The following is a 24,651-nucleotide window of genomic DNA, read 5'->3' on the forward strand; positions in this document are numbered from 1 at the left end:
CAACAATTGACAATGGATTCATGATCATCGTTACACTCTTAATTCCAGAAATTTATTGAATTCAAACTCCACCATCTGCCATGGCAGGATTTGAACCCATGTCCCCAGAACATTTTCTGGGTTTCTGGATTAACAGTCCAGCGATAATACCACTAGGCCATCACCTGCCCTCAAAATGAGAGCAGGTGCAGGCTATTCAGCCCTTTGTGCGAAGTCTGCTGTTCAATGTGATCACGGCTGATCATTCAACTCAGTGCCCTATTCCTGCTTTCTCCCCACAGTCTTTCATCCCATTAGGCCCACAATTGAGGTTAAACACTGGGAGCTCTCTGGGCTATTTGACTAAAGGCTCATCACATCCAAGCTTGATTGTACTCTCTCCTGAAGCTTGTGCTCACACTGTGAGGGTTATAACATGGTAAAGGAGGGGACCCCAGATAATTAGCGAGGGCTCAGTCTTTGGGTAGACTTGACAAATTATAGTTTGAAAGTTTTCACAGTTACGTGTTTACTGAGATAAAATGTTTTCATATGAAAAGTGTGTTGGCATGTTGTGATAGCCACAAAGTGGATTTAATTATGTTTGAGCCAATTATTTCACTTCAGATTTAAGCTTAAAGTTACTTCCCTTCTGTTCCAAGAAAAGTAAACTATTTTAAATTTTCATCTACCACTGATAAACTTGGTTGAGATGGTTAATAAGCTTTGCCGAGGTCATGCAAAACTGACGAAGCAAGTCATGAGACTTTGGCCACCTCTTGAGGGAACTAACTGGACCTTGAATACTACTTCCCCAGAAATGTACAATTGTTTTGTTTGCATTTCAGTCAGCTGAGCTAATAAAATTAAACACTTCTTTTCAAAACTGAATTGTTCCAAATGGATTTTGATCAGTTGTGGTTTTGCTTTGTTATGAGGTGAAAGGGGTTGAATCAGCTACCCTCTACTCAACCTTCATGATTGGCCACAGCAACAATATCGCGGTGCCACACCTACAAACGTAATTACCCAAAGTCAACAGTACTATTACAACATTTAAAAGGCATCTGGATGGGTACATGAACAGGAAGCATTTGGAGGGATATGGACCAAATGTTGGCAAATGGGAGCAGGTCAGATTGGCATGTCTGGTCAGTGCTGGTGAGTTGGAACAAAGGTAATGGGAACTGCAGATGCTGGAGAATTCCAAGACAATAAAATGTGAGGCTGGATGAACACAGCAGGCCAAGCAGCATCCCAGGAGCACAAAAGCTGACGTTTCGGGCCTAGACCCTTCATCAGAGAGGGGGATGGGGAGAGGGAACTGGAATAAATAGGGAGAGAGGGGGAGGCGGACCGAAGATGGAGAGTAAAGAAGATAGGTGGAGAGAGTGTAGCTGGTGAGGTAGGGAGGGGATAGGTCAGTCCAGGGAAGACGGACAGGTCAAGGAGGTGGGATGAGGTTAGTAGGTAGCTGGGGGTGCGGCTTGGGGTGGGAGGAAGGGATGGGTGAGAGGAAGAACCGGTTAGGGAGGCAGAGACAGGTTGGACTGGTTTTGGGATGCAGTGGGTGGGGGGGAAGAGCTGGGCTGGTTGTGTGGTGCAGTTGGGGGAGGGGACGAACTGGGCTGGTTTAGGAATGCAGTAGGGGAAGGGGAGATTTTGAAACTGGTGAAGTCCACATTGATACCATATGGCTGCAGGGTTCCCAGGCGGAATATGAGTTGCTGTTCCTGCAACCTTCGGGTGGCATCATTGTGGCAGTGCAGGAGGCCCATGATGGACATGTCATCTAGAGAATGGGAGGGGGAGTGGAAATGGGACATGTCATCTAGAGAATGGGAGGGGGAGTGGAAATGGACATGTCATCTAGAGAATGGGAGGGGGAGTGGAAATGGCATCTAGAGAATGGGAGGGGGAGTGAAAATGGATGACATGTCCATCAACGGCCTCCTGCACTGCCACAATGATGCCACCCGAAGGTTGCAGGAACAGCAACTCATATTCCGCCTGGGAACCCTGCAGCCATATGGTATCAATGTGGACTTCACCAGTTTCAAAATCTCCCCTTCCCCTACTGCATCCCTAAACCAGCCCAGTTCGTCCCCTCCCCCCACTGCACCACACACCCAGCCCAGCTCTTCCCCCCCCACCCACTGCATCCCAAAACCAGTCCAACCTGTCTCTGCCTCCCTAACCGGTTCTTCCTCTCACCCATCCCTTCCTCCCACCCCAAGCCGCACCCCCAGCTACCTACTAACCTCATCCCACCTCCTTGACCTGTCCGTCTTCCCTGGACTGACCTATCCCCTCCCTACCTCACCAGCTACACTCTCTCCACCTATCTTCTTTACTCTCCATCTTCGGTCCGCCTCCCCCTCTCTCCCTATTTATTCCAGTTCCCTCTCCCCATCCCCCTCTCTGATGAAGGGTCTAGGCCCAAAACGTCAGCTTTTGTGCTCCTGGGATGCTGCTTGGCCTGCTGTGTTTATTCAGCCTCACATTTTATTGAGTTGGAACAAAGGGTCTGTTTCTGCACTGTCTGACTCTGTAACTAAATCTATCTCCTTCTTTATAACATTCAACATTTTGGCTTAAATTGCTTTCCATGCCAGAGAATTCCACAGGATTACCACTCTCTGGTTGAACAAATTTCTCTGCATCTCAGTCCTAAGTGGCCTACCCTGTATCTTTAGACCATGACCCCTGGTTCTGGACTCCTCAGACACGAGGAACATCCTTCCTGCATTTATTCTGTCTAGCTCTCTTAGGATTTGATAGGCTTCTATGAGATCACCCCTCATTCAGCTAAACTCCAGGAAAACCAGTCCTAACCAATCTATTCTCTTTTCATCCATCAGGTCTGCCATCCCAGGAATCAGGGAGATTAACCTCATTTACCATTTGGTGAAACTTTTACTTCATTCTTGTTAAATTCAATCTGCTACTGTTTCGGTCTCTCACTTAACCTGTCAATATCCAGTTCCAGAGTCTCCCAACTTAGTGACATCCGCAAACTGCAATGTACAACTCTTCATTCCTTCGACCAGGACACTGCTAAAACAGTGAAAGTGTGAGGTCACCCATCCAGATCTGAGGGGAACACCAAATATCATATTGTGTCACCGAAAGGGTATTTGTTTACTAGACACTGACATACAATGAATGAAGGGGAAAGCTCAGATTCATACTGCTCTTCAAAACTTTACAATAAAGCACTTTACAGCCAGGGACGCAGATTTCTGAAGGGTACTGACTGTTGTAATGTAGGAAATGCAGCAGACAATTTGCACACAGCAAGCTCACACAAACAGCACAGTGATGATTTTGTGTTGTTGATTCAGGGATAACAATTGACCAGAACAGGGAGGAGGCTCCCCTGCTCTGGGATCTGAGAGATTGGTTTAACATCTTATCTCTAAGATGACACATCCGACTGTACAACACTCCCTCAATACTGCATTGGCAGGATTTTGCAGGTGAGAAGAGAGTGGGCTAATGCTAGTGGAATACAAGATAGAATCATAGGATCCCTGCATGCGGAAACAGCCCTTCAGCTCAACATGCCCACACTGACCTTCAGAGCATCCCATCCAGACTCATAATCCTATAATCCACCTCTTCTACACATCCCTGAATACTACGGGCAATTTAGCATGGCCAATCCACCTAGCCTGCACATCTTTGGACTGTGGGAGGAAACCAGAGCACCCAGAGGAAACTCGCACAGACACAGGGAGAATGTGCAAATGCCACACAGACAGTCGCCCGAGGCTGGAATCGAACTTGGGTCCCTGGTACTGTGAGGCTGCAGTGCTAACCACTGAACCACAGTACTGCCCCATGATGGCAGATGGAAAGAGGCTGTGACTTTCAAATCAGTTGAACTGATGCAATCCAGTGTTTATATTTTCAGCTGTCATCACTGCCAAATGGATTCAAAAACTGACAAGTCAAGGACCTCAAAGTTAGTTAATAACTGAATTTAGCAACTTATTTACACACACAGTTTTGGTGACCTGTCCTATCTTCGGTAAGATGAAATATGTTGACACTGAGAAACACACAAGCTATGTGTATCATCAGGTCAAATATCACATTCGAACAACACACAACAAATCTTTAATCTAAGGCAACATTTAAAAAAAATATATAGTTTTATATTTAAAGTAAGAGAAAATCACTGTTTAATTGGCGTTTTATGTTAGCTAATTAAAGGATTTGACATGGTATTTAGGGAGAAATTGTTTTCTCTAGTGGAAGAGTCCAGAACAAGAGATCAGAATCTTCAAATTAGGCTGAATTTTCTCAGGGGTATGTTGGCAAGCAGTTCTTCACACAATGGAAATCTGAAACACTCATCCCCAAAAAGCTGTTGAGAGCAGGGTTCTCAATTAAAAATTTAAACACCAGGATTGCGATATTTTTATTCAGTAAATATATTTAAGACTTACGAGAGCAAAGTGTAGATGTGTTACAGATCTGCCAAGGTATCATTTGTGTTTTATTCATCTATGAAACTAGAGTTTGTTTTCAGTTCCTAATTGCCCTTGAAAAAGTGTTCATGAGCCACTTTCTTGAACTGTTGCAATCTTGGGGTTGTAGAGTGCTGTTGGGGTGTACAATTTGTAGGATTTTGACTCACTGACCATGAAGGAACAGCAATACCACTCCAAGTCAGGACCGTAGAGGAATATGGGCCAATCACAGGCAAATGGGATGTGTTTAGTTTAAGATGCCTGGTTGGCATGGACAAGTTGGGTGGAAGGATATGTTTCCAGGCTGTATGACCCTATAACTCCATGGTGTTCCCATGTATCTGCTGCCCTTACCTTCCAGGTGATACAAGATCATGTACCTGAAAAGTGCTGTCGAAGGAGACTTAGTGACTTACTGAGTTTCTATAGTGTATCTTCACAGGGATAGCTGCCACTGCTTCTTGAGTATTGATTGAGCTGCATTGATCCAGGCAAATGGACAGTATTCCATCACACTTGTCACTTATGCCTTGTAGATGGTAGACAGGCTTTGGGGAGTCAGGAGAAGAGTAGTTCACAACAGAATTCCCAGCCTCTAATCTGTAGTTACTGTGTTTATATAGCTGGTCCAGTTCAATTTCTGGTTATTGGTAACACTACGTTACTGGTGGTAGGAATCAGAAATGGTAATGGACCATCAAGGCACAATGGTTAGATTCACTCTGTTGGTCATTGACTGACAGTTGTGTAGCATCAATGCGTCTGGCCATTATCAGGCTGAATGTCAGCCAGGTCTTGCTGCTTATTTGCTGCTGAGTTGCAAATTGTACTGCACATTATGTAATCACCTATGAACATCTCTACCATGACCTTCTTTTTGAATAGTTAAAGAGGCTGAATGAATTTGTCCTGTTTCTATGTGATTAATACAACAAAAGTAAAAGTGCTGGCTAATGATGAGAGGACTATAGACATGGCAGCGAGATTCTACAGATGATACGAAGATAGTTAGGAAAGTATGTCATGAAGAGGATATAAGGATGTTGCAAATAGGTACAGATCGGTTGAGTGACTGGACAAGTATCTGACAGATGGTGTATGATGTATGAAAATGTGAAGTTGTGCATTTTGCTAGGAAGAATAAAAAATGCAAAGTTTTACATAAATGGAGAAAGAATGGAGAATTCTTAGGTGCAGAGCAATCTAGGTGTTTTAGTACATAAGTCATAAGTTGTTAGTCTGCAAGTACAGCAAGTAATTGAGATGGTTAATGGAATGCTACTTTTTATTACAGGAGGAATTGAACAATAAGGTATGGACTCTATGGTTCAGTTGTGCAGTTTTGATCTCCATTTATAGGGAAGGATATAAATATGCTGGAGATGGTCCAGAGGAGCTTTACTAGATTGTACCTGGAATGAGCAAGTTTTCTTATGAGGATACATTGAACAGGCTGGGCTTGTTTCCACTGGAGTTTAAAAGAGTGAGGGCTGACTTTATTACAGTGTGTAAGATCCTGAATGGTCTAGTCAAGGTTGATGTGGAAACAATGCTTCCTCTTATGGGTCAGTCCGGAAATAGGGAGCACTGTTTTCAAATTAGGCGTTCCACTTTAGAAGCCTTGCGTTCTAAAGGCAATGCATGTGGGGTGATTGAATATTTTTAATGCAGAGGCAGATGGATTCTTAGATAACAATGTGTAGAGCTGGATGAACACAGCAGGCTAAGCAGCATCAGAAGAGCAGGAAATGTGACGTTTCGGGCCTAGACCCTTCTTCAGAAACATTCTTGTTATCTCAGATTTTCCAGCATCTGTAGTTCCTACTATCTCTTACAGACGGATTCTTGTTGGGCAGGGGATTGAAATGTTATCAGAGTGTGGATAAGAATGCAGAATTCAACATGCAAACCATGATTTTATTGAAGGGTTGAGAAGGTTTGAGGGGCTGAATGGCCTATGCATATTCCAATTCATATATTTCTATCTAACTGCTCTCATAACTGTGACATGAAGAAACTGATATGAGTTGCATCTTGGAAGGAGAAATGGATAGTTGCACATTGCTGGAACTCTTATCTCCCATCCAACATTCAAGCACAAATTCTCTCCCAGTGATAATAGCTGTCTGTGTTTATCTGCCAGTTTGAATAGGACAGTACTGACTCACAAATCATTTCTGCAGAAGAAGGATATTAAGGTTAGGCAGAAGTCTCTATCAATGTGTTTGTGTTCCTGCATCTGTCCTGATCCATATCAGTGAGGAGTCAGTGTGTACTCTCAATGCAAGACCCAAGAACAAATGGTTCAGTGACTGAACAAGTCTGCAAGAAACAGCAATCTGTCCAACAGAAATGATGTTAAATCATGAGCAAAGTATATACTTATATATTTCATCCCAGGAATCAGCCTGCTAAATCTTTACTCCCTGTCTATACTTGTGTATTACAGGAGAACAGCAGCCCCTGTGTTCAGTATAGGGAATAGCAACTCCTGTGTTTCATGCTGGGAACAACAGCTCCTCTGTATAACTGGAAAAAGTAGACCCTGTGTATCCAGTAGAGAATAGGAGTCACAGTGAGGTTTATACAGAATACTATAGCCTAGGTATACATGAGGGGCTGGCAGCTTGTGGAGAATAAGTGGAGATATAAGTGGAGAATAGCAGCTTCAATGTATACAAAGGGGAGTAGCAAACTCTGTGTATACAATAGAAGATTGCAGCCTCTGTGTACATAACATGGAATGACAGCCTGAGTGTATATGCTTGGGAATAGCAGCCTCTGTGTAGATATGAACATAGAGACATAGGAAAAAGGAGCATGAATAGGCCATTTGGCCCGACCAGCCTGCTCTGCCATTCATCATGATCACAGCTGATCATCCAATTCAACAGCATTTTACTGCTTTCCACCACCCACCGCCTCCCCACCCCCACCCCAGTACTTTTTTTTATCCCTTTAGCACCAAGTGCTCTATCCAACCCCTTCTTGAAATCATTCAATGTTTTGGTTTCAACAGCTTCCTGTGTTAGTGAATTCCACAGGCTCACTGCTCTCTGGATGAAGTCATTTCTCACTGTCTCAGCCCTAAATGGCCTACCCTGTATCTTTAAATGATGATCCCTGGTTCTGGACATCCCTGGTACCCTGCCATCCTTTCTGCAACTACACTGTCCATTCATGTTAGAAATTTATAAGATCTGAGATCCACTCCTCATTCTTTTGATCTCCGGTGAATATAATCCCAACTGATGCAACATCAAACGTCAGTCCTGCCATCCCAGGAATCAGCCTGCTAAATCTTTACTCCCTCTACACCCAGAACATCCTTCCTCTGATATGGAGATGAAAATTGCAAACAATATTCCAGGTATGGTCTCACCAAGGTTCTGCACAACTGCAGCAAGTCATTGAGTCCTCTCACTACAAAGGCCAACATATGGTTTGCCTTCTTCACCTGCACTCACCTTCAGTGACTGGTGTATGAGGACACCCAGGCCTTGCTGCACATTTCCTTCTCTCAATTTATAGCCATTCAGATCATAATTTGCTTTCCTGTTTTAGCTACCAAAGTGGATAATTTCACATTCATCCACATTATACTGCATCTGCCCTGAATTTGCCCACACTGAGTTTGTCCAAAGACATTAAAACATCTCTGCATCTTCCTCACAGCCCGCTCTTCCACCCAATATTTTGTCAGCTGCAAATTTAGAGATATTATGCTTAATCCATTCTTCTAAATCATTAAGGTAGATTGCGAATAGCTGGCATTTCTCCCATTGGTCCCTCTGCCTGCTATTCAGATAAAGAATGTTCTGAAAAAGGGTCACTCAACCCAAAATGTTAACACTGATTTCTCTCCCTTAAAGTACATACAGATCACATCCAGCACTCTGCCCTTGCCAACCCACTTTGTTACATTTTCATAAAACTCAATCCCCTACCATGAGCACCGTATTATTCTTACAGATAACTGAGACCTCCTTACAAATTTGTTTCTCTATTTCCAGCTGATTATTTGGGGGTCCATAATACAACCCCAGTTAGGTGATCATCCTCTCTTTTTTATCAGTTCCACTCAAATAACTTCCCTGGACATATTCCCAGGAATATCTTCCCTAGTCCAGCTGTAATGTTGTCCCTAATCAAAAATATCATTCCCACTCCTCTCTTGCTTTCCTTTCGATCCTTCCTATAGCAGCTATACCCTGGAACATTAAGCTGCCAGTCCTGTCCATCCCTGAACAGCATCTCTGTAATTGCGGAGATAGGTTCTTTATTCAGAGTGGTCAGGGTGGAATGCATTTCCGGAGAGGGTAGTGGAGTCAGCCTCATTAGGGGCATTTAAGCAGCTATTAGATAGGCATATGGATCATCGTATAAGGTAGTGGTGGAGGTTAGATAGACCTTAGGTTTTGGGTAAAAGTCGGCGCAACATCGCAGGCCAAAGTACTGTGCTGTACTGTTCTATGTTCTATCCCACTCCCATGCACCTAACCATGCCCTGACTCCGTCTGCCTTACCTGTTAGGCCTCTTGCATTGAAATAAATGCAGTTTAATCTACCAGTCCTACTTCGCTCTCTGTTATGTTCCTGCCTGTCCTGTCTGTTTGACTGACTCCTTTTCCCAACTACACCAGTCTCAGACTGCTCTCTTTCCTCTCTATCTCCCTTGGTCATGCTCACCTCCCTTTATTAGTTTAAATCCTCCCAAGCAGCTCTCGCAAATCTCCCCGTGAGTGTACTAGTCCCTTTCCAGTTCAGGTGCAATCCATCTTTCTTATGCAGGTCACTTCTACCCCAGAAAGATTCCAATGATCCAAAAATGTGAACCCTTCGCCCCTGCACCAGCTCCTCAGCCATGCATTCATCTGCTCCATCCTCCTATTCCTACCTTCACTAGCTCATTGGTCCAGGAACAATTGAGATATTACTCCCCTTGAGGACTACTGTTTAATTCCTGCCTAATTTCCTCAGAATCTTGTCCCTTTCTCTTCCTATGTTGTTAGCTCCAATGTGTACAATGACCTCCTGCTGCTCCCTTTCCTCTATGAGAATATTTTGCACCCTCTCCAAAATCTCCTTGATTCTGGCACTAGGAAGGCAACACACCATTCTGGTTTCCCACTGTCGGCTGCAGAAATGTCTGGCTGTGCCTCTGACTAGGCAGTCGTCATCACAATTGTTTGCTTGGAACCTGACATACCCCTCACTACATTACAGCCAGTCTCACTACCAGAAACCTGTCGGCCAGTGCTACATTCCCCTGAGAATCCATCACCCCTTACATTTTCCAGAAACAGCATACTTGTTTGAGATGGGGATAGCTACATGAGATTCCTGCACTACTTGCCTCCCTCTCCTACCTTTCCTGGAAGTCTCACACCCACCTGGCTGTATCTTTGGTATATCTCCCTCCCTGCGACTACCATCCATCACACCTCTTAGCTCCTGTAAACTCTTCATTGCCTCAAACTGCTGCTCCAACCCGTCCATGCGATCTGATAGGATTCACAAACAAACACACTTCCTGCAGACGTACTCATCAGTAACATGGAAATCTCCCTGATCCCCCACATCCAACAGGAAGAGCTCATCACCTCTTTGCTTAACAATCTGTAGATCCAGAAAATAGCACAGTCTCACTGCTCTAAAAACACTGCTCCAGGCTAACTTAGTACCCATGTTTTCTAGTTTTAAAGTTTAATCAAGCCACTTAGCTGCTCCCTTGCTATGATCTCCCCACACAGGTTTCTCTAAGGTCAGCTGTGAAAATTCAAATTTTGTTTATTTTTCTTCCACCAACTAGAAACCAAAGGCAGCATCCATGAAGGTTCACTGTTGGGTCAGACAGCACAGTAGGATCTCTTTCTCAGTTGATTCGAGGTATGGTCAGTAAGTTTGCAGGTGACACCAAAATTGGAGGTGTAGTGGGCAGGGGAGAAGGTTACCTCAGAGTACAACGGAATCTTGATCAGATGGGCCAATGGGCCGAGGAATGGCAGATAAAGTTTAATTTAGATAAGTGTGAGGTGCTGCATTTTGGAAAGACAAATGGAGGCAGGACTTATACATTTAATGGTAAGGCCCTGGGGAGTGTTGTTGAACAAAGACAGTGCAGCTTCATAGCTCCTTGAAAGAATGCATTTGGTACGCTCGCCTTTATCAGCCAGTGCATCGGGTATTGGAGCTGGGAGGTCATATTGCAGCTGTACAGGACATCAGTTCAGCCACTTTTGGAGAATTGCATGCAATTGTAGTCTCCCCGCTATAGGAAGGATGTTGTGCGACTTGAAAGGATTCAGAAAAGATTTACAAGGATGTTGCCAGTGTTGGAGGGTTTGAGCTACAGGGAGGTGCTGAATGGGCTGGGGCTATTTTCCGTGGAGCATCAGAGGCTGAGGGGTGACCTTATAGAGGTTTATAAAATCATGAGGGGCATGGACAGGGTAAATATACAAGGTCTTTTCTCTGGGGTGCGAGAATTCAAAACAAGAGGTTTAAGATGAGAGGAGAAAGATATAAAAGGGATGTGAGAGACAATTTTTTCACGCAGAGAATGGTGCGTGTAATGGAATGAGCTGCCAGAGGAAATTATGGAGGCTGGTACAATTGTAACATTTAAACAGCATCTGGATGGGTATATGAATAGGAAGAATTTAGAGGGATAGGGACCAAATGCTGGGAAATGGGACTATACTTATATAGGATATCTGATTGGCGTGGTTGAGTTGGACCGAAGGGTCTGTACCTGTGCTGTACATCTCAATGACTCTAAGACTCTGTGACTCTATGACCTGGACAAAGAGAAGATGTTCCTACTAATAGGAGAGACTAGGGCACAAGGTCACAGCCTCAGAGTGAAGGAATAAACTTTAGAATTGAGATGAGGAGGAATTCTTCAGAGGGTGGTGAATCTGTGGAACTTGTTGCTGTAGAAGGCTGTGGAGTCCAAGTCATCCAGTGCATTTAAGACAGAGATAGATATGTTTTTTGATTATTAAGGGATCAAGAGTTATAGGAAGAAGGCAGGAGAATGGTGTTGAGAAACTTATCAGCCATGATCGAATGGTGGAGTAGGCTTGGTGGGCTGAATGGCCTAATCCTGCTGCTGCGCTCCCCTAATTCCTATGTTTTATTTCTATCTTTTGGATTGTTCATCTAATGACATTACCAATTGACTAACATCTCCTTAAGGAAATGTGTATGAAAGTTACAATTTAACGTTTCCTTTCTGCCTTAAGGTGGAATTACATGTGTTCACTTGCTTGCAAGGAACCTTGGGATAGTTTCTGATGTCAATAGGTTTACATTAATTAGGGTCGGGTGTTATCCAAGACTGTTTGGGAAACAGTAACTCTGTTCAGCTTTAAAAACTCCCCATTGCAGCTCAGCCCTTGTTTCAAGCCTCTGCTTAACACAGACTGATCTCATTCACATGGGATCAACCGTTTGTAGTAATCTCTCGGAAGAAGGTCAGGGCTTGCCCTGACAAGAACCGATGTGTGGAGTCTATTGACATAGGGCTAACGTGGTACCACATGGCTCTGGCTGTCGAGGAAACTCTCCCGTTCTTACTGACTGCCCTGGTGTCCTGAAGGGTTTGCACATTGAAAATTAACCAGTATCAAAGACGCTCAGGCCGTCAGACACAAACATGTAAGTTCTGGCCCAGCTGTAAAAAGGCAAAGTCACCACATTTTGAACCAGACCTTAGGGCTGCTCTCTCATTCGAGAGAGAAGACTGTTGGTGGTTTAACCTGTGGGTCACCACATCTCAGGTGAGCCGGGGAGGTTCAGCAGAAGAGTCTTTCTTGGTAACCCCAACTCAGGGCAGAAATTGCACCCATTCAATTGGCATCACTCTACATTACAACCCAGCTGTCCAACCAACAGAGCTAGCCAGCAGTGAGGACACTAAACCTGCCACTTTACCCTGTAACAATATTATCAGATGTTGGCCATCAAGAGAACATTGCTAACATGCTACCAAAAGCTTTACAAGAAACATTGATACAGAATCCAAGGGGACAGCTAGATTGTCTGTCATTATAAATCTGTATAATTAAAATATTGCTATCATTCAAACCATTTTTCTGTTATTTCATGAATATACCTTCTCCTCACGTCTCCAAGTGCTGAAGGAGATAGAGGACCTTCCCAGCTGTGCCTTCTGGAGCTGGACATGGACCTGATTAACAAAGGTAATGAATCCTGATCTTCATCATCCGATAGATTCTCAAGGTCAGATGCACTGTTATTCTGACCCACTCCGTCTCCCTCCATCAAACCACACCCACTGGCTTTCAGAACCAGGGAAGGCTTCTTGTTTTCTGTGGTGTCTTGTGAAGGACAGCAGGCCGTAAGCTGAGTGACAACATTGTTTTTTTGTACTTTGCCAAGTTGCGCTGGGCAGCCCGAAACAGTATCTGCTCTGGTGATATCTTCCGAACTGCTTGTTAATGGATACCGGGAAAGTTTAGGACCCCTAGAAGACATTGAACCCAATTGTAGTGACGAATCCAGGGAGGGAATATCTTCTGTACTGCTCGTGGCATCTGTCGCAGAATCATCAAAATCCAGGAAGGGATCATCCTGCAGAGAGGTTATTTGAAGAAACAAGTTAGAATTTGTACCGAGAGAATGTGACGGTCAAATGGCTTATCTCTGAGACAGAAGGCTGTGTGTTCAAGTGTAGCTCAGGGACTTGAAGCACATGGTTGCAGATGATACTCCAGTGAGATACTGAGGGATTGAATCTTCACAAAGCGAGTTACACTTCCATGTGAGCCGCCTGGACAACCAGCTGGGGGTAACATTCGGGGTTTGGGTGCATGAGGGGCGGATGAGTGTTGGGGACAAAGGATGTGCTGCCTTCTACAGAGTTTGAAGGAGCGCGTGAGAACAAGCCTCTCCTTCAGACTTTCTAGCACTTTGACCAGAAAAGATGTGAGGTGTAGAGGAGCCAAACAAAAAACAAATTAAGCAACAAAAAGCTTCCAGGTTGGGATAGCAGCCTGTCTTTCCCACTATGGCTTAGCTGACCTTCCAGTCACTGGCTTCATAACTAAACTTGTTGAATTCTGGGAGATGCAATCTCTCAGGTGAAATATTGGACCAACACCCCCTACCTGTTTTGGTCAATGCAAAATCTCCTGGAACAGGAGGGTTATTCCTGGAGTCCTGGTCCTTTTTTCCAATTTATGCATAGGGTGCATTTGTCACTGGCTGGACCAGCATTCACTATTGATCTCTAATTGCCCAGGGAGCAGTTAAGAGTCAATGTTGCTATGGGTATGGAGTCACATATAGGCAAGACCAGGTAAGGACGGCATTTTACTTCCCTAAATGACATTTATCAGACTTTTGAATAGGCCACTCAAATGTTAATTCTGATCTTTCTCTCTGCACTTCCTCTGTAGATGTAACACTGTATATTGCACTCTGTTTGGTTACCTTAGTGCTCCTTGTATGGTACAATCTCCCCGTAAAGTACACAAAACAATACCTTTCACTCTAACGTAGTTCATGTGACAACAATATATCAATCAATTGTTTCACCTTCATTGTTGGACTCTTAATTCTAGATTTTTATTGAATACAAATTCTACCAGCTGCCACGGTGGGATTTGAACCCAGGTCCCCAAAACATTATCTGGATCTTTAGATCAATAGTCTGCAGATAATACTATGAATTCTGACCTCAGTTGTACAACTCTGTACAATCTAACACTTGCTGAAAATGCATGTCGACTATTTCAATGAGTCAGAGAAAAGGAACAAACATCTGTATTTCATTTTTTATCAATCTTATGTCCAATCTCAAAGCTAGATACTGGAAACAGTCATGATTGTTGAACTGCCTTTGGGTAAGATACATTGTGCTTTCCATTACGTCTTTCGTTTATTTATGTTAAAAATGTATATGTACAAATAAACGTCATTTCTCTAATAAAAAATGCCATTTTTAAACAAATTTGGATGCGAAAGAAAATAATCTCTCAAGTTCTGTTCCAGGTCTGGCCAACATCCTGGAGCAATGGCAGGGAGGGGCCAAACTGGAAATTTAAGAATCAAGTTAAAGGGAAAGTGAGAATAAGAGAAGTTAAGAAGGACAACAGAATCAACAGAGCAGAAAACTCAAGAAGGGATCGTACAGTATGGCCAAGTGAAATAGGGATTGATAGGAAGGGTGACGGGAGAAACAAATTAAAAATATTATAACTGAATGCACGAAGCATAAGAAATAAGGTGGATGAGCTTGAGGCTCAGTTGGAAGTTGGCAAGTACGATGTTGTGGGGATAACTGAGACGTGGCTTCAAGTGGACAGGGCCTGGGAAATGAATATTCAAGGCTATACGTACTATCGAAAGGACAGACTGGTGGGCAAAGGGGGTGGGGTGGCCCTGTTGGTGAGGAATGATATTCAGTCCCTTGCGAGGGGGGACATAGAGTCAAGAGATGTTGAGTCAGTATGGATAGAGCTGAGAAATTCTAAGGGTAGAAAGACCCTAATGGGAGTTATCTACAGGCCCCCAAACAGTAGTCAGGATGTGGGGTGCAAGTTGAATCAAGAGTTGAAATTGGCCTGTCACAAAGGTATTACTACAGTTGTTATGGGAGATTTCAACATGCAGGTAGACTGGGAGAATCAGGATGGTAGTGGACCCCAAGAAAGGGAGTTTGTGGACTGCCTCCGAGATGGATTCTTAGAACAGCTTGTACTGGAGCCTACCAGGGAGGAGGCAATTCTGGATCTGGTGCTGTGCAGAACCAGATTTGATCAGGGACCTCAAAGTAAAGGAGCCATTAGGAGGCAGTGACCATAATAAGATAAGTTTGAATTTGCAGTTTGAGGGAGAAGGGAGAATCGGAAGTGTCAGTATTGCAGTTGAACAAAGGGAACTACGGAGCCATGAGGGAGGAGCTGGCCAAAGTTCAATGGTACAGTACCCTCGCAGGGATGGCAGTGGAACAACAATGGCAGGTATTTCTGGATATAATGCAGAAGGTGCAGGATCAGTTCATTCCAAAGAGGAAGAAAGATCCTAAGGGGAGGCAGGGGCGGCGTGGCTGACGAGGGAAGATAAGGACTGTATAAAGATAAAAGAGAAATATAACATAGCAAAGATGAGTGGGAAGCTGGAGGACTGGGAAGCTTTTAAAGAGCAACTGCGGATAACTAAAAAGGCAATACACAGAGAAAAAATCAGCTATGAAGGGAAACTGGCCAAAAATATAAAGGAGGATAGTAAAAGCTTTTTTAGGTATGTGAAAAGAAAAAAAATGGTTAAGACTAAAATTGGGCCCTTGAAGTCAGAAACGGGTGAATTTATTATGGGGAACAAGGAAATGGCAGAAGAGTTGAATAGGTACTTTGGATCTGTCTTCACTAGGGAAGACACAGGCAATCTCCCAGATGTTATAGTGGCTGAAGGACCTTGGGTAATGGACAAACTGAAGGGTATTTATATTAGACAGGAAATGGTGTTGGATAGACTGTTAGGTCTGAAGGCCGATAAGTCCCCGGGACCTGATGGTCTGCATCCCAGGTACTTATGGAGGTGGCTCTAGAAATTGTGGACGTGTTCGTAATTATTTTCCAAGGTTCTATAGATTCTGGATCAGTTCCTGTGGATTGGAGGGTGGCTAATGTTGTCCCACTTTTCAAGAAAGGAGGGAGAGAGAAAACAGGAAATTATAGACCGGTTAGCCTGACGTCAGTGGTGGGAAAGATGCTGGAGTCAATTATAAAAGATGAAATTACGACTCATTTGGATAGCAGTAACAGAATAGGTCAGAGTCAGCTTGGATTTACGAAGGGGAAATCATACTTGACTAATCTTCTAGAATTTTTTGAAGATGTATCTATGAAGATGGACAAGGGAGAACCAGTGGATGTAGTGTACCTGGACTTTCAGAAAGCCTTTGATAAAGTCCCGCATAGGAGATTGGTGAACAAAATTAGGGCACATGGTTTTGGGGGCAAAATACTGAGTTGGATTGAAAATTGGCTGGCTGACAGGAAGCAAAGGGTAGTGATAAACGGGTCCCTTTCGGAATGGCAGGCAGTAACCAGTGGGGTTCCACAAGGTTTGGTGCTGGGACCGCAGCTGTTTACAATATACATTAATGATATAGACGAAGGCATTAAAAGTAATATTAGCAAATTTGCTGATGACACAAAGCTGGGTGGCAGTGTGAAATGTGAGGAGGATGTTATGAGAATATTGGGTGATTTGGACAGGCTAGGTGAGTGGGCGGATGCATGGCAGATGCAGTTTAATGTGGATAAATGTGCGGTTATACACTTTGGTGGCAAGAACAGGAAGGCAGATTACTATCTAAGTGGAGTCAAGTTAGGTAAAGGGGCAGTTCAACGAGATCTGGGTGTTCTTGTACATCAATGAAAGCAAGCATGCAGGTACAGCAGGCAGTGAAGAAAGCTAATGGCATGCTGGCCTTCATAACAAGAGGAATTGAGTATAGGAGCAAAGAGGTCCTTCTGCAGCTGCACAGGGCCCTGGTGAGACCGCACCTGGAGTATTGTGTGCAGTTTTGGTCTCCAAATTTGAGGAAGGACATTCTGGCTATTGAGGGAGTGCAGTGTAGGTTCACGAGGTCAACTCCTGGAATGGCGGGATTATCATATGTTGAAAGATTGGAGCGACTGGGCTTGTATACACTTGAGTTTAGAAAGATGAGAGGGGATCTTATTGAGACGTATGAGATTATTAAGGGATTGGACAATCTGGAGGCAGGAAGCATGTTTCCACTGATGGGTGAGTCCAGAACCAGAGGACACAGTTTAAAAATAAGAGGTAGGCCATTTAGAACAGAGTTGAGGAGAAACTTCTTCACCCAGAGAGTGGTGGATGTATGGAATGCTCTGCCCCAGAAGGCAGTGGAGGCCAACTCTCTGGATACTTTTAAGAAAGAGGTAGATAGAGCTCTTAAAGATAGTGGAATCAAGGGTTATGGGGATAAGGCAGGAACAGGATACTGATTGTGGATGATCAGCCATGATCATAATGAATGGTGGTGCTGGCTCTAAGGGCCGAATGGCCTACTCCAGCAACTATTGTCTATTGGATAATGTTGGGACTATGTTTCTGAGACACCATATGGCTTGGTAGCTCCAAAAATCTTTTCCTTTCCACAACATTTCACCACGTGCAAATGTGGATCGCTCCTTGGACAGCTGCCCAGCTATAGCTACCTCAGGCAGAGGAACTGAGTTTACTACAGACCAGTCCCTTCCTCCAACTCTGTGCCAAAAACAAATTGCTTGAGTCACAAAAATAGGAGAAAGTCATTTAGCTCCTCAGCCCTGTCTCAACATTCATTTGTAACATTCCTCCTCACGCCTGTCTCAACATTCATTCAGAATAAGGGAGGTGATGGCCTAGTGGTATTATCACTGGACTGTTAATCCAGAGAGCTGGGTAACATTCTGGGCCCGGGTTTGAATCCCACCATGGCAGCTGGTAGCATTTGAATTCAATAAATATCTGGAATTAAGAACCTAATGAATACCATGAATCCATTGTTGATTGTTGGGAAAAGCACATCTGGTTCACTAATGTCCTTTTAGGGAAAGAAGCTGCCATTCTTACCTGGTCTGGCCTACATGTGACTCCAGACCCACAGCAATGTGGTTGACTCTTAACTGCCCTCTGGGCAATTAGAAATGCTGCCTACCAGTGAAGCCCACATCCCATAAATGAATAAAAAGAAAAATTTAAGCTGTGATACATCTATACCTTAAAACTCACCATGCTGCCTAACTTCGCCCCTGAATGGCCTGGTTGAAATTTCAAAATGGTTCCCAGAACCTGGCATCCTCCTGCAGCAGACAGGGAATGATTTCTCTTTATTACCCTTTGTTAGACTCTTCATTAATCTCAACAACACAGCATTTGTGTTTCTCTGCCTCCCAAGTAATCATTATGTTTTGCAACTTCACTGCTAAGCAGAAAGGAGTTGGCTCCATTGGTTTATTTCTATTTATTCATTCATAGGATGAGGGCGTCGCTAGCTTTACTGCATTTATTGCCATCCCTAGTTGCCCAGAGGGCAGTTAAGAGTCAACCACATTGCTGTGGGTCTGGAGTCACATGTAGGCCAGACCAGGTAAGGATGGCAGTTTCCTTCCCTAAAGGGCCTTACTCAGATGACTACAGCATGGTTCATAATAAAGCCAACAGCACGGGTTCAATTTCCCCTGTTGCCTATCATGGAGGCCTTGCCCCCTCACCTTTGCCCGTGCCAGAGGAGTGGTTACCCCCAAGGTATATACAACGACTAGTCTCTCTCTGTCGCTCTCTAACGGAGAGAGATGCCTAGGTCCTGTGTCGACTGTGATTCCTTGCAATACCAAGACGAGGACACAATGTATGACTTTGAAGAGATCTTGTATAGAAACACAGAAGATGGGAGCAGGACAATGCACTAAGCCCATTGAGACCAATCCATCCTTTAACTTGATAGTGACAGGTCCACTGGTCCCTTATGTCAACACCATATTCTCTGCCTCTCTTTCTCTCTCTCGCCACACGCCTTTTGATACTTCTAGTTTCTAGAAGTCTATCTACTTCTTAGATAAGCAATATTTCTACAGCCTTGGGAGAATGAAATATATCATCCTCTTAGAGGGAATTGGACAGGACAGAGGCCGAAAGGCTGTTTGTCCCAGTTGGAGCGTTTAAAACTATGGGTGACAATCTCAGAAGAAGAATTCAGCCATTTAGGAATGAGGTAAGGAGAGATTTCTTCACTCATTGTCGAATGAATCTTTGACATTCTACAGGCTGTGGATGCTCTGTCATTGAGTGTGTAGAGGATAGGATAGGCTGGGTACAGATCTAAGTTTGAAGCAAGGTAATGGATATAGAGATAGAGGAAAGGGGCAGGTCGGGTGAAAGATCGGCCATAACTGTGTGTGCAGTGGCAGAGGCAGGCTTGAAGGCTCATATGGCCAAATAGCTGACTCCTAGTCCTATTTTTATACTCTGGGAAACTGAATTCTGTATTTAAATCCTGACCCTCTTATCCTGTGCCCCTCAACCAGAGGTTTTGTAGAAGTGGCCTTCTTCTTTATCATCTCTGAGCTCCATGCGTGACAAACCACAAATAGCATGCATAGCAAAATAGGAAATGTCAACTGTGCAGTGGGTAGCATAGTCAGCTCATAATCCTATTACACCAACAATGCAAGCACAGAGCCCTGAATGACTACCCGGTACAGAGGAGAAGCAGTGATTTGTTATCTAAATTAAACTTTAAAAACCTACCACTGTCCTAACAATTGCTTAGAATCCATCCGCTATTACTGAAGAGGAAAAGCAAGGGGGCTATCTCCAGTGTTCTAGTTTAATTTTTACCCCTCAATCAACACCATTAAAGCAGATTTTTCTGATCACAATTACAGTGCTGCTTCTGAGAGTTTTCTGTGTAAAACACGGCTGCTTCAATTCCTCCATCACCATCGCAACTACTCTCCAAAAATAAGTAAATAAGTAAAATACAAAGTAATTTACAGTGAGGTTTCATCCTGCCTGAAGCTGCCAGAAGTCAGCAATAGCCATGAGGTGCAACACCTCAGACTCCCCTGTTTACTAAGTCACAGGTTATGAAGAGACCATTCAACCCATCAACTCTCTCCAGATGGTTATTGAATTTGTAATTGTAACTGTGATCAGAATTTAAAAATTTTGTAGTATAAAATTTTTTGTTGCACCTCATGTCTATTGCTGATTTCTGGCAGCTTCAGGCAGGATGAAACCTCACTGTTGTGGGGAGTAACCATTGTACAGTCAGACTTCACAGAATATTATTTTTTATAATATTTTAATATTATATTTTTAATATTATAATATTTTTAATATTAAAAAAACAGCACTTTCTGTTTTAATCTGGAAAGTTGACCTCTGTGAGTGACACTCGCCTTGCCCTCAGCCATCTTGTTGAAGTACATCTCCTCCACCTCACTCAGCGAGTTGGGCTGGTTATCGATGTTTACACACGCTGGGAGAGATTGGCCCTGGACTTGGGGAAACTCCTGTGAGCACTGCTTGCATTCTGCGGAAAGTGAATTAAAAAATACAGATGAAGGAAATGAAATATTTGTGATTACTGTGATGGGTAGAAATTCTACCTTCGCAAAGGGTTGCTATAATCTCGAAACACACTGCCCCGACTCGAAGATCCCTGCAGTGTGGAAAGAGGCCATTCAGCCCATCGAGTCCACACTGACTGTCTGAAGAGCGTCCCACCCACACCCAGCACCATCTCCATACCCATCCCTGTAACCCTGCATTGCCCATGGCTAACCCACCCAGCCTGCCAATTCCTGGTCATTATGGGGCAATTTATCATGGCCAAGCCAGCCGAACCTGCACATCCTTGGATTGTGGGAGGAAACTGGAGCAGCTAGTGGAAACCCACAGACACAGGGAGAATGTGCAATCTCCCCACTGACAGGGAGGGTTGAAAGGCCTGAAAGCGTCAGGGGAAAAGTTTCATTTGCGGCTTTCAAAAGGAAAATTCAATAACCATCTGAAGAGAGTTGATGGGTTGAATGGTCTCTTCATAACCTGTGACTTAGTAAATAGGGGAGTCTGAGGTGTTGCACCTCATGGCTATTGCTGACTTCTGGCAGCTTCAGGCAGGATGAAACCTCACTGTTGTGGGCAGTACCCATGGTACAGTCAGACTTCACAGAAACAAGGAACCCTTCTCCCGCCCCTTCCAGAAACCTCCACATATGATGCTGGACCTGCTATGTATTCCCAGCACTTTCTGTTTTAATCGCACTTCCCTGCCTTCATCCCAGTCTGGATGCATTGGCTAATTACTGTTTTCCAAGACAGTGCCCAACCTTATCTCACACTTATACAAATATCAAACTATCGCTTTCAGTCTCTGCACCTCAAAAGGTTCAAATATGCAAAACCAAGGAGAGGAGCCGAGACGTTGAGAGCTGGTTTCCAGCAGCTAGAAACTTAAAGGACCAGTGCAATTATTAGAATTTCACTCACAAAACAACATTTCACCTCTGATTTCTCTTGGTGTTGATTTACAAGACTTTGTTTTTTACTTACTCTTGAGATACAGGTATCAGTAGCTAGGACAGCATTTATTGCCATTCCTACTTGCCCTGTGATCCGAGCAGCATAGCAAGGGGCATTTTCAGAGGGTAGTTAATAATCAACCGCATTGCAATGAGTGTGGGGTCATATGTAGGAAAGCAGGTTTCCATCATTAAAGTGAACCAGATGGGTTTTTACAACAATCATACAGAGTTTCACAGTTGTCATTAGGCTAGCTTATAATTCCAAGCATTTATTAAATTCAGATTTCACTCTTGGCTTTCAGGAAATTTGAGCATTATCCTGGGGTTCACATAGCACCAGCCCAGTGACATGACCACCACTCCACCAGCTCCCTGAAAGGTATAGTCCCATTTAAACACTACTGTTATTAAAACATATCCACGGAGAGCAATGCCACTGGGGAACACCTTGCATTCCTATACCATATAAATTAGTTACTAACAAAAGAATCTGTTAGTGATATTGGCCTTGACCATTGACCGAAAAGAACTGATGTTAACCCAGCTCCCTCACATTGTCACTCAAAAACCCATTTTCTCTTAGTGCCCTGTGTTACTGATGGTATCTCTACTGATGTTAATCAGCTCCCTCACACTGGCACTCAGTAACCCCTCTCCCCCAGTGCCCTGTGTTACTGATGGTATCTCTACTGATGTTAATCAGTTTCCCCAAACTGTCACTCAGTAACCCCTCTCCCCCAGGGCCCTGTGTTACTGATGGTATCTCTACTGATGTTAATCAGCTCCCTCACACTGTCACTCAGTAACCCCTCTCCCCCAGGGCCCTGTGTTACTGATGGAACACGATGTTATTTTTTCCTGTTTTATTGTTGAGATAGTGAAGTGATGGTCACAATTTCCGAGTACTGAAGAACATAGTGGAGCTAAGGTAAATCATGTGGTGGCTGGCTATTGTAAGCCTTCAGCTTTCAATGTCTGGGGGCATCTTGGACTCTGAAGCAATGAAGGGTGTAGATTTAATTCAAGGAAGTGAAGGTGAGATAGGAGACCAGCCATGATCTTACTGAATACAGAGCAGGCTCAAGGGGCTAAATGGTTTGCGCACTCCTATAACTTGGGAGGGACTGCCCACTTTTTTTTAAATTGAAGAGGGTGAATAGCTTATGTGGTGACTAACAAACTGATCCCACTGCCAAGATAACTGACCCGATCAGACCCCCAGTCAGAGCTGACGGGCACTGGAGGCTGGGGATCTCATCCTATCACAGGCCTCATTTAACTGTTTAAGGTCTTTAATTAAGGACTGTCAGGGCAAGGCACTCTCACTGACCTCATGGAGGGGCAGTTGGGGGGTTGGGCGGGGGAGGTATCTCCCCACGGCCAACTCTCCAATTATTTCTCTTTCTTGCTGCCTCTCCTGCCATCCTATCAGAGAAGGAGCAGGCGCAGGATGTCTGCTTCCACAGATTTGAGGTTCTGGCATGACAATCCAAGTGGGGGCAATGTGCCTTGAGCTCACCGCAGTGCTGTGTTTGCTTTAAAGTGTTTAAAGAGTTCTTATTAAACGACTCCTGTAAAGCTACTAGAAGCCTAATCTTTCCAAATTTATCTTTCCAGCGAACAGCACAGTCATCGTGAGCGAGGAGGCTGGACCAGAGCATGTGACAGTATGCCTTTGTAGTTTGCAGCTGTGCTCTGGTCCATGTGACCACGTGTGTGTGTGTGTGTGTGTGTGTGTGTGTGTGTGTGTGTGTGTGTGTGTGTGTGTTGATACGTGTGGGCGCGTGTATGTATGTGTCATATGAGTCCATCTGTTTATTCATAGAATCATAGAATCCCTACAGTGTGGAAGCAGGCCATTCAACCCAGTGAGTCCACACCAACCCTCCGAAGACCATCCCACCCAGACCCATCCTCCCGCCCTATTGCTGCAACTCTGCATTTCCCATGGCTAATCGACCCAGACTGCACATCCCTAGACACTACAGGCAATTTAGCATGGCCAATCCACGCTAACCTGCACATCTTTGGACTGTGGGAGGAAGCAGAGCACCCGGGGGAAATCCACGCAGACACAGTGAGAATGTACAAGCAAGGTTGTTGGCTTGCTCACCAAACTGGCTGGTTTTCATACAGGCATTTTGTCACCATGCTATTTACATCAACAGTACAGCCTCCGATGAAGCGATGTTGTTCTACACTGCTTGGTATTTATATGATCCAGCCTGTTAAGTTCGGTTGTGTCATTTCCAGCTCTGTTCTGCATGAGTTTGTGTGTGGGGTCTACTTCCGTATGTTTGTTGATTGCATTACGGGTTGAAAACCAGGCCTCCAGGAATTCCCATGCACCTCTGTGGTTGGTTTGAGGTAGGATGGTCACATTGTCCCCATTAAATTGATGACCTTCATTGTCCGAGTGCACTGAGATTGGGGGAAAGTTTGTTGTGTTGTTTTGCTGGTAGTTGGTGTCCGCGTATCCTAATGGCAAGTTTCCTTCTGGTCTGGTCAATGTAATGTTTATTGCAATCATTGCAAGATATTTTGCGGAGGCTTGGGGACCGCTTTGCAGAACACCTCTGCTCGGTTCGCAATAAACAACTGCACCTCCCAGTCGTGAACCATTTCAATTCCCCCTCCCATTCCTCAGAAGACATGACTATCCTGGGCCTCCTGCAGTGCCACAATGATGCTACCCAAAGGTTGCAGGAACAGCAACTCATATTCTGCTTGGGAACCCTGCAGCCCAATGGTATCAATGTGGACTTCACCAGCTTCAAAACCTCCCCTGCCTCTACTGCATCCCAAAACCAGCCCAGCCCTTCCCCGCCTCCCTAACCTGTTCTTCCTCTCATCTATCCCCTCCTCTCATATCAAGATGCACCCCATTTCCTGCCCACTAACCTCATCCTGCCCCCTTGACCTGTCTGTCCTCCCTATCCCCTCCCTACCTCCCCACCTACACTCTACTGGCTCCATCCCCGCCCCTTTAACTTGTCTGTCTCCTCTCCACCTATCTTCTCCTCTATCCATCTTCAATCCGCCTCCCCCTCTCTCCCTATTTATTTCAGAATCCTCTTTCCCTCCCCTTTTCTGATGAAGGGTCTAGGCCCGAAACA

General features: G+C 44.4%; 1 protein-coding gene across 4 annotated transcripts in view; it reads right to left on the bottom strand.

Annotated features, from left to right (window-relative positions):
• Positions 1 to 24,651, bottom strand: part of LOC125465756 (rho guanine nucleotide exchange factor 18-like) — a 196,748-nt gene that overhangs the window by 107,503 nt on the left and 64,594 nt on the right. For all 4 annotated transcript variants that reach the window (XM_048559548.2, XM_048559546.2, XM_048559547.2 and 1 more), the window contains exons 2-3: positions 20,408 to 20,541; positions 12,577 to 13,055 (exon numbers count right to left, since the gene is read on the bottom strand). In XM_048559548.2, coding sequence (XP_048415505.1) covers positions 12,577 to 13,055; positions 20,408 to 20,437 — 509 coding nt within the window. In that variant the 5' untranslated portion in view covers positions 20,438 to 20,541. The remainder of the gene's footprint in view (positions 1 to 12,576; positions 13,056 to 20,407; positions 20,542 to 24,651) is intronic.

Source organism: Stegostoma tigrinum, chromosome 30 (genome assembly GCF_030684315.1).
Source record: "Stegostoma tigrinum isolate sSteTig4 chromosome 30, sSteTig4.hap1, whole genome shotgun sequence".
Lineage (NCBI taxonomy): Eukaryota > Metazoa > Chordata > Chondrichthyes > Orectolobiformes > Stegostomatidae > Stegostoma > Stegostoma tigrinum.